The 13,321-nt window shown below is 40.7% G+C and overlaps 1 protein-coding gene across 2 annotated transcripts in view; it reads right to left on the bottom strand.

The window, feature by feature from the left end:
• LOC139404287 (transmembrane protein 266-like) overlaps positions 1–5,010 on the bottom strand; it is a 74,187-nt gene extending 69,177 nt beyond the window's left edge. For both annotated transcript variants that reach the window (XM_071147211.1, XM_071147221.1), the window contains exons 1-2: positions 4,769–5,010; positions 2,794–2,893 (exon numbers count right to left, since the gene is read on the bottom strand). In XM_071147211.1, the coding sequence (XP_071003312.1) occupies positions 2,794–2,807 (14 nt within the window). In that variant the 5' untranslated portion in view covers positions 2,808–2,893; positions 4,769–5,010. The remainder of the gene's footprint in view (positions 1–2,793; positions 2,894–4,768) is intronic.
• Positions 5,011–13,321: the final 8,311 nt, after the last annotated feature.

Genomic DNA, 13,321 nt, shown 5'->3' with positions numbered 1-13,321 from the left:
AGGAAGTTCATTAGTTACCTGCACCTCAGATTTCAGCCCAAATAAATGCTTCGCTGAGTTTAAGTAACAGACACAGCTCAACATCAACTGTTTAGAGGAATCAGTGTTTAGAGGAATCAGGCTTTCATGGTCGAATTGCTGCAAAGAAACCATTACTAAAGGATACCAATAATAAGAAGAGACTTGCTTGGGCCAAGAAACATGAGGAATGGACATTAGACCAGTGGAAATCTGTCCTTTGTCTTATGAGTCCAAATTTGAGAGTTTTGGTTCCAACCGCCGTGTCTTTGTGTCGTTCCCACTGTGAAGCATGGAGATGTGATGGTGTGGGGGTGCTTTGCTGGTGACACTGTCTGTGATTTATTTAGAATTCAAGGCACACTTAACAAGCAAGGCTACCACAGCATTCAGCAGCGATATGCCATCCCATCTGGTTGCTCTTAGTGGGACTATCATTTGTTTTTCCAACAGGACAATGATCCAAAACACACCTCCAGGCGGTGTAAGGGCTATTTGACCAAAAAGGAGAGTGATGGAGTGCTGCATCAGATTACTTGGCCTTCACAATCACCTGACCTCAACCCAATTGAGATGGTTTGGGATGAGTTGGAATGCAGATTGAAGGAAAAGCAACCAACTAGTGCTCAGCATATGTGGGAACTCCTTCAAGACTGTTGGAAATTCATTTCTCATGAAGCTGGTTGAGAAAATACCACGAGTCTGCAAAGTTGTCATCAAGGCAAAAAAATAAAATATATATAAAAATATATATATATAAAAATATAACATTTGTTTAACACTTTTTTGGTTACTACATGATTCCATATGTGTTATTACATAGTTTTGATGTGTTCACTGTTATCTACAATGTAGAAAATAGTCAAATTAAAGAAAAACCCTTGAATGACTAGGTGTCCAAACTTTTGACTGGTACTGTACATACACTACTTATGCAAAAGTATTTGGACACCCCTTCAAATTAGTGGATTTGGCTAGTTCAGCCACACCTGTTGGTGACAAGTGTATAAAATTGGGTCGCAGCCATGCAATCCTCATAGACAAACAATGGCAGTAGAATGGCCTTAATGAAGAGCTCAGAGACTTTCAACATGGCACCGTCATAGGATGCCATCTTTCCAACAAGTCAGTAAATATTTCTAATACATGGTTTTAACATGGCATTACATATGTAACATACTATTCAATGGACAATATGCAGTAACAAATACTATAATGTGAAGATAGACCGTTAGTTTAAAACTCAACCTTCTTGGGAACCTATGTTTTGAGAAGCTGTGTGGATTCTTAGGAAGATGAACTCACTAAGCTATTAAAACACAATTAAATGGCTTTAAATCATAGTATTAACACTGGTGCTGTATTTATGACTAATGTTTTTTGGTCGTAGTTGCCTTGTTACTTCAGTAAATGCCCCATAGAACTTATGGTTAGAATCCCTGGATACATCTGCCAGGAAAACATGCATACATTTTTGTACTTCAGCAGATGCTCTCATCCAGAGCAATTTACAGGAGGGAATAGGGTTAGGTGCCTTGCTCAAGGGCACATCTACAGACTTTTCACCTAGTCAGCTCAGGGATTCGAACCAGCGACCGTTACATTACTGGCCCAATGCTCTTAACTGCTAGGCTACCTGCCACCCATAATGTTATGTAATATCATGTAACATCATCTGTAGGAGATTTAAACTTCCCATATGTGAGCTGACTGTATATATTGTGCTAAAACGGCAAACTGCTCATCAGCACATTTTCTTGTAATGAGACAGGATCGAGACATAGAATCAAAATAGAGTGATTAACTGCTCTGTGACAGAGACTCACGTGACCACAGAAGTTAGTTACAGTAAATGTTAGCTGACCTGTTAGCTGACTCGTCATGGTGTGTAGCATACTCTCTGAATGGTGATGATTAGTTGGTGATGATTATTTGAATCAGCTGTGTAGCGCTAGGGCAAAAACCAAAATGTGCTCCCCTTGGTGTTCCGAAGTCTTAGTTTGGGAAACCCTGCACCAACCACGTGATCACACCACACAACGATATCCTATCTGTCATTTCACCAGGGTGTCGCTGAGGACCGACTGCATTAATTCAGTGTTAACCAGAAAACATATCACAATTCTGTTTGTCGCCCACTGGCCAGTATATTGTCCCACAGTGTTTTCATCTTCCCTTGCACTTCACCCCCCATTTCCCTCCACCTCACCCACCATCTCCCTCCCACTTCACCATCATTTCCCTCCACCTCACCCACCATCTCACTCCCCTTCACCCACCATCTCCCTCCCCTTCACCCACCATCTCCCTCCCACTTCACCATCATTTCCCTCACCTCACCCACCATTTCCCTCCCCTTACTTGGCCATAACCAGGGCTGTCATCAGGATGCAGGGGCTATCTTGGGTACCACACAGAGAGGAATTATTATTAAGAGAAGATGAAAAGTGAACACCCCTCCTGCATGCTAAGAGATTGCAGCAGAGGCAGTCTGGCGACTGGTGGTCGTTCTCTTGGAGTGCCTAGCTAAGGCAAACTCAGTTCCCCTGCTGCTCAGGCTCAAAGTCCTTGACTGGAAGTGCATGAGGAAATACAAAGAGGCTGTTCTCATAATCAGCTGAGGCTTGCTGGGTGTTCCATCGCAAAATCTGTGTGTCTTCATAGCGGGCAGTCATGGTAAAATGCGCAAAACACATGACAATATAGTGAGAGGTTACGATGTGTTAAACAGATAGGGACATCAGAGTTAATTTGGTAAGTTGATGTTTTACTTACTGGGGCTTGCTCATGTTGCTGTATTGTTTCTGTGAATGGATGTCGACACGATTGTTACTCCTGATTTCAACAGAGATTAGAGACTTGGCTCATATCACACCTGTGGAGAAAGGTTAGAAAACAAGGAAGTTATTCATAGTCTCTCCATAACTATTCACATTCTGACAACAGCGCATCTCATATATGAAAACTTGTTCATTATACTTTAAACTATTTAACATTTGTTTTGAATGTCATGTTCATTAACTGTTTTATAAATTCACCTAAAACAACGAAGATTGTCCATATAAACTACTGATGAAAGACTCTATATTCATCTGAATAGCGTGAAAACAATACATTTATCTGAACATAAACATTCTCCTACAGTATATACTCTGCTCTGTGAGTCCTCTGGTAGTGACAGATTTAACTCTGCACCAGGGGCTCAAAAACATCACATCACTTGAATAACAAGTAAGGCAGGATGAGAGCTTCTTTTTTTGCCATAGGAAATAGAACCATTGAAAAGTTCATTTAAATTACAGTCCATCCCAGCAGCTTTCCACAGACTACACACAAGAGAAGAGCAACCAGGTACATAGGCTTCACTCACACATAATCACAATCCCCTAGTCTTTGAAAAGGGATATCACTGCACAGACAGCTGCATTCCCCACATTGCAGGTACAAACTGATGCTCAATGTGCTAGTGCGTCACTTTTAAAAAGTCTGATGAAGTTGTCAGCAGCAATATAAACACATATCAGTAAGCAGCATGCACTGTAGAGGTTGTTTATTCAAAGCATCAATCATTTAAATGCCGGGCGGTGAGGAGAGGTTAATTTGCAGAGTGTTGTATAAAGTCAGGGCAAAGGAAAAACCTTCAGACACATGAGCTGATGTGATGAGGAGTCAGTATTTGGAGCTATAGCAGAACAGAATGTAATACAGCACAGCAGAGAAGAGAATAATGTATTCAATATAAATAAATGCAGGTCAATCAAGGGCTAGAATGTAATATTGCATCAATGCTATACCCAAGACAAAATAATGCACACAACTGGCACCTATAGGAAATGTGGTCACAGCACTGGCAATAGCACAGGCTAAGCATTGGAGTTACTGTATGCAGGATTTCTTCTTTTTAAAGAAACCAGTCAATCCCAGCTCCTAATAATGGATGTGGCCATAGGTCAAGGACTTGACAACCCATTAGACAAGGTAGTTATTTAAGGTAAGCTCCGGGAAAAAGGTAGAATATATATGGAATAAAACATCCATCAATTCCAAGACTTGAGTAAATACTTACACACCTCTATACTCATCATCAAAATAAAATATCTATCAGGCTGTAAATGAACTGTTGCCATATATCCATGTTGTTCTCCAACATACAGTAACTTGCATTCCCCCTTAAAGGCAATAATAACTATATTTTTTTAACGGTGCGCACAGGTTATGACATACATCAAGGCAACCATTTCATATCGTCCAATCCCTTCACTTCCCAATATTCTCAGTTACAGCCTTCTGTCTACATTTCAGTATCCACCTCCTCAGTCAGAATCCAAGATGTATCCTACATTCGAAGTTCCCCCAATAAACACAGGGTTCTACCTCAAAGACTTGTCAACATTGATCCCTGCTAAACAGATAAAGGCTAGTATGTCTCCATTATTCTTCACACACAAGGCCTTGGATAGCTTTCTACAATGACTGTTATTCTGGTTCAAAGCACGTGGAACAAAAAGATATATAGGTTGGTACTACACGGTAGCTACTATAAGTAGTAGGCTATATTAGATGTTTTCCTGAAAATGTAGCAAAGCCATCAATAGTGCAATAAAAAAAAACACAGCACGAATATGACAATCATTGTGGTCATTAAGACGCCAATAAAAGAAAAGGTGAAGGAATAGATGAAACAGTGAAAGTCACAGGCAGGAAGTATCGAAATAATTAATAAATATGATATTCTGACAAATAAACATACCTTTAATGTTCTACATTGTTGAAAGTATGGTCGTGACTCCCATGCCCTCCTAATGATGATGGTGATGTCTCCCTTGTCGATGATCAGTGTGAGCGAGGCTCGGTTCTTGCTGGGAGCAGGCTGCTGCAATCCTCTCCAGATTTGCATTGGCGAAGTACCCGTGCTGCTGCTTAGAATACAGGGCACAACGAAAAAGCCCGATCCTTACTGCAAGCCTCATCCTTCACGAAGGTGCTATTAAATGTCCACCACGATCCACATATTCAGATAATGGCATCTTTGTAACGGAAGGAGGCCAATCTAGTGCACAAATCGCGCCTGCTCACAGGGTTTCCCCATAAACACGTTATGGACGCCATGTGTCCAGTATAGGTTAATGACCAGGAACTGTCCAGGTGCTGAAATTGTGATCCAACGTCATCCACAGATGCGAAGCAACGAACTATATCTCACAATGAAATGTGAGATCAAAATCCGAAATATTTGACGTTTTTATGGCTTTCATAAAGAGCTTTTTCATGCCACCCACCCCCAAAAGCATCATCAGTGTTCCTCGCGATAACATCGCAGTGACAGCAGGACAGCATATGGTCAAAGGCTACTTTGACGCATGTCACTAGGTCTTTCCTTGAAATTAGTGACTTTTGCGTCCCTTTGATATTTTAAGTGAAACTTGTGCACCAATATTGAATTGAAAAAAAGAGTTATATGAAATGTAGACCACATGGAGAATTCAATTATTTCCGAGTTTCTATATAAATAAAGGCTTGCAAAAGTGCCAAAATTAAGCATTTTGGCATGCCCCTCCATCAACTCTGTGTCACTTTAAAAAAATATTCTAACCCAGGTATACATCCCTTTCCTGCAGTCAAATAACCTAGTGTCCCCATGGATAGAACGTTTTTCCTATTTCCCCCCCCCCAAAAAAATTAAACAGCCGAAAATCTAGCGTTTCTATGTCAAACAGTTTTGTTATATTTCAGTCTTCTGTGATGTATATAAAGGGTAATATTGGAATGCAAACTGAAAATAAATGGAAAACATTTCAACTCTATATCTGACATGGTGCAAGTATCTTATTTTTTTAAGCCTATAACCATGTGTGAGATGCATACTTTTGTTTCAAAGTAGATTTGTTTAAGACTACCTAGAAACACTCTTATGACCTTGATTTAGCCCACTGCAGTAAAAGATTAATCCCCAAATTTCACAGAACCTTCATAGATCTAGATACAGGTTAGCTATAGGTTCCTCAGATTATGCTACACGACTGACATTTAGGCAATCTTGTAGTTTCAAAAAGTAGTAGGCCTATTTAAACATTACATAGTAATTATGATTACAAGACTTTGCACTTATCCCTGACTTATTTATGTCACTTGTTAAATCTACTTCAATCAGTGTAGATGAAGGGAAGGAGACAGGTTAAAAAATTATTTTTATGCCTTGAGACAATTGAAGCATGAATTGTGAATGTGTGCCATTCAGAGGGTGAATGGGAAAGACAAAAGATTGAAGTGTCTTTGAACAGAGTGTGCTAGTAGGTGCCAGGCACACCGTGTCACGAACTGCAACGCTGCTGGGTTTTTCATGCTCAACAGTTTCCCGTGTGTATCAAGAATGGTCCATCACCCAAAGGACATCCAGCCAACTTGGCACAACTGTGGGAAGCATTGGAGTCAACATGGACCAGCATTCCCCTGGAACGCTTTTGAAACCGGGGTGGGGGGAGGGCAACTCAATATTAGGAAGCTGTTCTTAATATTTTGTACGCTCAGTGTTTGGTGTTTGACCTGACAGTCAACCTCTCAACAACATGCATTTGACAAGATGAGCACTCTCTTATGGTGTTTTTCAACATAGCATATGGGTTATTTGATCAATGTGACAATATATCAATAGTATTTCATTGGACCTCCAAGGCTGGCTACCCAGCAAACCAAAATTGGTTCTGTGAACAGAACATTTGTTGGGTCGCGGCAACTGTTCTCATAACACAAAAACAGTTTAGTCGAGCTGATGATTATAGAATGTTTGTATAAAACATTTGCCTGATTTTGTAAGAACATTCTTAGAACACATTTCATCTATTCTTTAAAAGTTCCCAGAATGTTTCATTAGGTTGTGAGAACAGTCTGGTGAGAACATTGTGAGGACATCACAAAATATGTTCCCAAAATACAAAAACTGTCCACAATTTTTATTTCAGGATGCAAAATAACCTTCTCCTGGTAGAACAAGAAAATTCCCAGAACACATTTTGTCTGTTCTTTAAAGGTTCCCAGAATGTTTCATTAAGTTGTGGGCAGTGGTGGAAAAAGTACCCAATTGTCATAAAGTAAAGATACCTTAATAGAAAATGACTCAAGTAAGTCACCCAGTAAAATACTACTTGAGTAAAAGTCTAAAAGTATTTGGTTTTAAATATACTTAAGTATCAAAAGCAAATGTAATTGCTCAAATATACTTGAATATCAAAAGTAAAAGTAAAAGTAGAAATCATTTCTATAACGTTTCTTTAAGGGTGCAAAAAACATTCACCTAGTATTACAGGAACGTTCTCAGAACACATTTCTTTTAGGTTTAACATAATATTCCATTGATGTTCACACAATATACACTTTGTCTTTGAGTTCTTCATAACATTTAGACAATGTTATATTTATGTTTTAAATAATATTACCACAACATTCTCAGCATGCAAGTGTAGCTCCTTAAAGCAGTTTGGAATACAGTACATTCACATTGTGTTTCTTTCCTGACGTAATGACGATTCACATTTGAGGATATAAGGGTATAAGGCGAGACCCAGATGCAGACACAGGAGGCAGATGGTTAGAGTCCAGATGTTTATTAACAATCCAAAATGGGTAGGCAAGAGAATGGTCGTGGACAGGCAAAAGGTCAAAACCAGTTCAGAGTTCCAGAGGTACAGAATGGCAGGCAGGCTCGAGGTCAGGGCAGGCGGGAATGGAGTCCAGAAAAACACAAGCATATTTTTTACACTTTATATGTTGATAATCTGCATCACCATATGTGGCCTTGTGTTTTTTTTCAGTCAAATATGTCAACCAGGACACAGACGACAGAAAAGTTATACCTTGGTGGCTCATTTTCTGTAACCATGCTTCTTTAGAAAAAATGGGATATTGTGGTACAGCTATACTCTACTAAAAGAGAGGATGACTATTTAGGCAAACTGTAAATATTGTGTAAAAATGTACTGTTCAACTTCAAAAAACACACCCGGTATAATTCCTACTTTGAGATGCTTTGATATGGTCCCCTCTGCCTTATTTTTCATGATCTGAAAAGCCAAAGTGATCATCGATCAGCACCAATGATTTACATATACACTGGACAATGGTAATGGGCACCGTGTTGAAGCCACCGTGCATCCATCTTGGCACTCACGCACCATCGCAAAAATATTTTGTCAACTTTATAAATTCATTTATTAATGAGATTACTAATGTCACTGTATCCAGTACAACAACAAAAAATACTTAAATACATGTAATTTTGTCCTTGAAACATTTAATTGAAATACTCTAGATGTCATGATTGTCATAAAGGACGGACCAAGACGCAGCGTGAGTTGAGTTCCACATCTTTATTTAAAGTGCAACATAAACAAAAAACAATAAACAAACAACAAAACGTGAACTATGTGGTGCTGAATGCACTCACACAAAACAATATCCGACAAACGCAGGTGGGAGAAAGGGCTACCTAACTATGAACCCCAATTAGAGGTAACGATTACCAGCTGCCTCTAATTGGGAACCATACAAACCACCAACATAGAAATACAAACGCTAGAAACCCCCTTAGTCACACTCTGACCTATACACCATAGAGAACCCAGAGGGCTCTCTATGGTTAGGGCGTGACACTAGAATTCCATTAATTCCTATGGAGAACTTATCCTACTGGGGAGTGGCAATATAGCCGACCAGGGGCTTCAAAGCCCCTCAATAGCCAATACAGTGCCTTTCAAAAGTATTCATCCCCCTTGGAGTTTTTCCCATTTTGTAGCATTACAGCCTGTAATTTAAATGTATTTTTATTTGGAGTTCATGTAATAGACATACACAAAATAGTCCAAATTGGTGAAAAAAATAACTTTACGGAAAAGATTCACCCCCTTTGCTATGAAGCCACTAAATAAGATCTGGTGCAACCAATTATTAGTTAAATAAAGTCCACCTGTGCGCAATCTAAATGTCACATGATCTCAGTATATTTACACCTGTTCTGAAAGGCCCCAGAGTCTGCAATACCACTAAGCAAGGGGCACCACCAAGCAAGTGGCACCATGAAGACCAAGGAGCTCTCCAAACAGGTCGGGACAAAGTTGTGGAGAAGTACAGATCAGGTTTGGGTTCTAAAAAAAATATCAGATACTTTGAACACCCCACGGAGCACCATTAAATCCATTATTAATAATGGAAAGAATATGGCACCACAACAAACCTGCCAAGAGAGGGCCGCCCACCAAAACTCACAGACCAGGCAAGGAGGGCATTAACCAGAGAGGCAACAAAAAGACCAAAGATAACCCTGAAGGAGCTGCAAAGCTCCGCAGCGGAGATTGGAGTATCTGTCCGTAGGACCACTTTAAGCCGTACACTCCAAAGAGCTGGGCTTTACGGAAGAGTGACCAGAAAAAAGCCAATTTTGAAAGAAAAAAATAAGCAAAGACGTTTGGTGTTCGCCAAAAGGCATGTGGGAGACACCCCAAACACATGGAAGAATGTACTCTGATCGGATGAGACTACAGTGCCTTGCGAAAGTATTCGGCCCCCTTGAACTTTGCGACCTTTTGCCACATTTCAGGCTTCAAACATAAAGATATAAAACTGTATTTTTTTGTGAAGAATCAACAACAAGTGGGACACAATCATGAAGTGGAACGACATTTATTGGATATTTCAAACTTTTTTAACAAATCAAAAACTGAAAAATTGGGCGTGCAAAATTATTCAGCCCCTTTACTTTCAGTGCAGCAAACTCTCTCCAGAAGTTCAGTGAGGAACTCTGAAAGATCCAATGTTGACCTAAATGACTAATGATGATAAATACAATCCACCTGTGTGTAATCAAGTCTCCGTAAAGATGCACCTGCACTGTGATAGTCTCAGAGGTCCGTTAAAAGCGCAGAGAGCATCATGAAGAACAAGGAACACACCAGGCAGGTCCGAGATACTGTTGTGAAGAAGTTTAAAGCCGGATTTGGATACAAAAAGATTTCCCAAGCTTTAAACATCCCAAGGAGCACTGTGCAAGCGATAATATTGAAATGGAAGGAGTATCAGACCACTGCAAATCTACCAAGACCTGGCCGTCCCTCTAAACTTTCAGCTCATACAAGGAGAAGACTGATCAGAGATGCAGCCAAGAGGCCCATGATCACTCTGGATGAACTGCAGAGATCTACAGCTGAGGTGGGAGACTCTGTCCATAGGACAACAATCAGTCGTATATTACACAAATCTGGCCTTTATGGAAGAGTGGCAAGAAGAAAGCCATTTCTTAAAGATATCCATAAAAAGTGTTGTTTAAAGTTTGCCACAAGCCACCTGGGAGACACACCAAACATGTGGAAGAAGGTGCTCTGGTCAGATGAAACCAAAATTGAACTTTTTGGCAACAATGCAAAACGTTATGTTTGGCGTAAAAGCAACACAGCTGAACACACCATCACCACTGTCAAACATGGTGGTGGCAGCATCATGGTTTGGGCCTGCTTTTCTTCAGCAGGGACAGGGAAGATGGTTAAAATTGATGGGAAGATGGATGGAGCCAAATACAGGACCATTCTGGAAGAAAACCTGATGGAGTCTGCAAAAGACCTGAGACTGGGACGGAGATTTGTCTTCCAACAAGGCAATGATCCAAAACATAAAGCAAAATCTACAATGGAATGGTTCAAAAATAAACATATCCAGGTGTTAGAATGGCCAAGTCAAAGTCCAGACCTGAATCCAATCGAGAATCTGTGGAAAGAACTGAAAACTGCTGTTCACAAATGCTCTCCATCCAACCTCACTGAGCTCGAGCTGTTTTGCAAGGAGGAATGGGAAAAAATGTCAGTCTCTCGATGTGCAAAACTGATAGAGACATACCCCAAGCGACTTACAGCTGTAATCGCAGCAAAAGGTGGCGCTACAAAGTATTAACTTAAGGGGGCTGAATAATTTTGCACGCCCAATTTTTCAGTTTTTGATTTGTTAAAAAAGTTTGAAATATCCAATAAATGTCGTTCCACTTCATGATTGTGTCCCACTTGTTGTTGATTCTTCACAAAAAAATACAGTTTTATATCTTTATGTTTGAAGCCTGAAATGTGGCAAAAGGTCGCAAAGTTCAAGGGGGCCGAATACTTTCGCAAGGCTACAGTGCCTTGCGAAAGTATTCGGCCCCCTTGAACTTTGCGACCTTTTGCCACATTTCAGGCTTCAAACATAAAGATATAAAACTGTATTTTTTTGAGCTTTTTGGCCATCAAGGAAAACACTATGTCTGGCGCAAACCCAACTACTCTCATCACCCCGAGAATACCATCCCCACAGTGAAGCATGGTGATGGCAGCATCATGCTGTGGGAATGTTTTTAATCGGCAGGGACTGGGAAACTGGTCAGAATTTAAGGAATGATGGATGGCCTGTTTCAGTCTTCCAGAGATTTGAGACTGGGATGGAGGTTCACCTTCCAGCAGGACAATGACCCTAAGCATACTGCTAAAGCAACACTCGAGTGGTTTTAGGGGAAACATTTATGGCCTAGTCAAAGCCCAGACCTCACTCCAATTGAGAATCTGTGGTATGACTTAAAGATTGCTGTACACCATCCAACTTAAAGGAGCTGGAGCAGTTTTGCCTTGAAGAATAGGTACCCAAAGACACTTGCAGCTGCAATTGCTGCAAAAGGTGGCTCTACAAAGTATTGACTTTGGGGGAGGTGAATAGTTACGCATGCTCAGGTTTTCTGTTTTTTTTGTCTTATTTCTTGTTTGTCTCACAATAAGACATATTTTGCATCTTCAAAGTGTTGTGTAAATCAAATGATACAAACCCCCCAAAAATCTATTTTAATTCCAGGTTGTAAGGCAACAAAATAGGAAAAATGCCAAGGGGGTGAATAATTTCGCAAGCCACTGTACATGGTATCAGCAATCCAGGGTTTATCTACAGTACATTCAGAAAGTATTCAGACCCCATGACTTTTTCCACATTTTCTTCATTACAGCCTTATTCTAAGATGTATCAAATTGTTTTTTCCCTCATCAATCTACACACAACGCCCCATAATGACAAACCAAAAACAGGTTTTGAGACATTTCACATTTCACATTAAAAATGTAAATGTATTAAAAAATGTTAACTAAAATATCACATTTACTCAGTACTTCATTGAAGCACCTTTGGCAGTGATTACAGCCTTGGATCTTCTTGGGTATGATGCTACAAGCTTGGCACACCTGTATTTGGGGAGCTTCTCCCATTCTTTTATGAAGATCCTCTCAAGCTCTGTCAGGTTGGATGGGGAGCGTCACTGCACAGCAATTTTCAAGTCTCTCCAAAGATGTTCAATCGGGTTCAAGTCAGGGCTCTGGCTGGGCCATTCAAGTACATTCAGAGACTTGTCCCAAAGCCACTCCTGCGTTGTCTTCGTTGTGCGCTTAGTGTCGTTGTCCTGTTGGAAGGTGAACCTTCACCCCAGTCTGTGGTCCTGAGCACTTTGGAGCAGGTTTTCATCAAGGATCTCTCTGTACTTTGCTCTGTTCATCTTTCAGTCGATCCTGACTAGTCTCCCAGTCACTGCAGCTGAAAAACATCCCCACAGCATGATGCTGCCACCACCATGCTTCACCGTAGGAATGGTGCCTGGTTTCTTTCAAACGTGATGTATGGCTTTCAGGCCAAAGAGTTCAACCTTGGTTTTATCAGACCAGAGAATCTTGTTTCTCATTGTCTGAGAGTCATTTAGGTGCCTTTTTGGAAACTCCAAGTGGGCTGTCATGTTTATTTTACTGAGGAGTGTATTCCGTCTAGCAATTCTACCATAAATGCCTGATTGGTGGAGTGCTGCAGAGATGGTTGTCATTCTGGAAGGTTCTCCCATCTCATCAGAGGGACCATCGGGTTCTTGGTCACCTCCCTGACCAAGGCCCTCCTCCCCTGATTGCTCAGTTTGGCTGGGCGGCCAGCTCTAGGAAGGGTCTTGGTGGTTCCAAACCTCTTCCATTTAAGAATGATGGAGGCCACTGTGTTCTTGGGGACCTTCAATGCTGCAGACAATTTTTTGTTCCCTTCCCCAGATCTGTGCCTCAACACAATATTCTCTCTGAGCTTTATGGACAATTCTTTCGACCTCATTGCTTGGTTTTTGCTCTAACATGCACTGTCAGCTATGGAACCTTATATAGACAGGTGTGTGTGTGTGCCTTTCCAAGTCATGTCCAATCAATTGAATTTACCACAGATGGACTCCAATCAAGTTGTGGAAACATCTGAAGGATGATCAATGGAAACAGGATGCTCAATTTCG

Source organism: Oncorhynchus clarkii, chromosome 1, assembly GCF_045791955.1.
Source record: "Oncorhynchus clarkii lewisi isolate Uvic-CL-2024 chromosome 1, UVic_Ocla_1.0, whole genome shotgun sequence".
Lineage (NCBI taxonomy): Eukaryota > Metazoa > Chordata > Actinopteri > Salmoniformes > Salmonidae > Oncorhynchus > Oncorhynchus clarkii.
The sequence above is the reverse complement of the archived record's forward strand: the minus strand, read 5'-3'. Positions and strand labels throughout refer to the sequence as shown.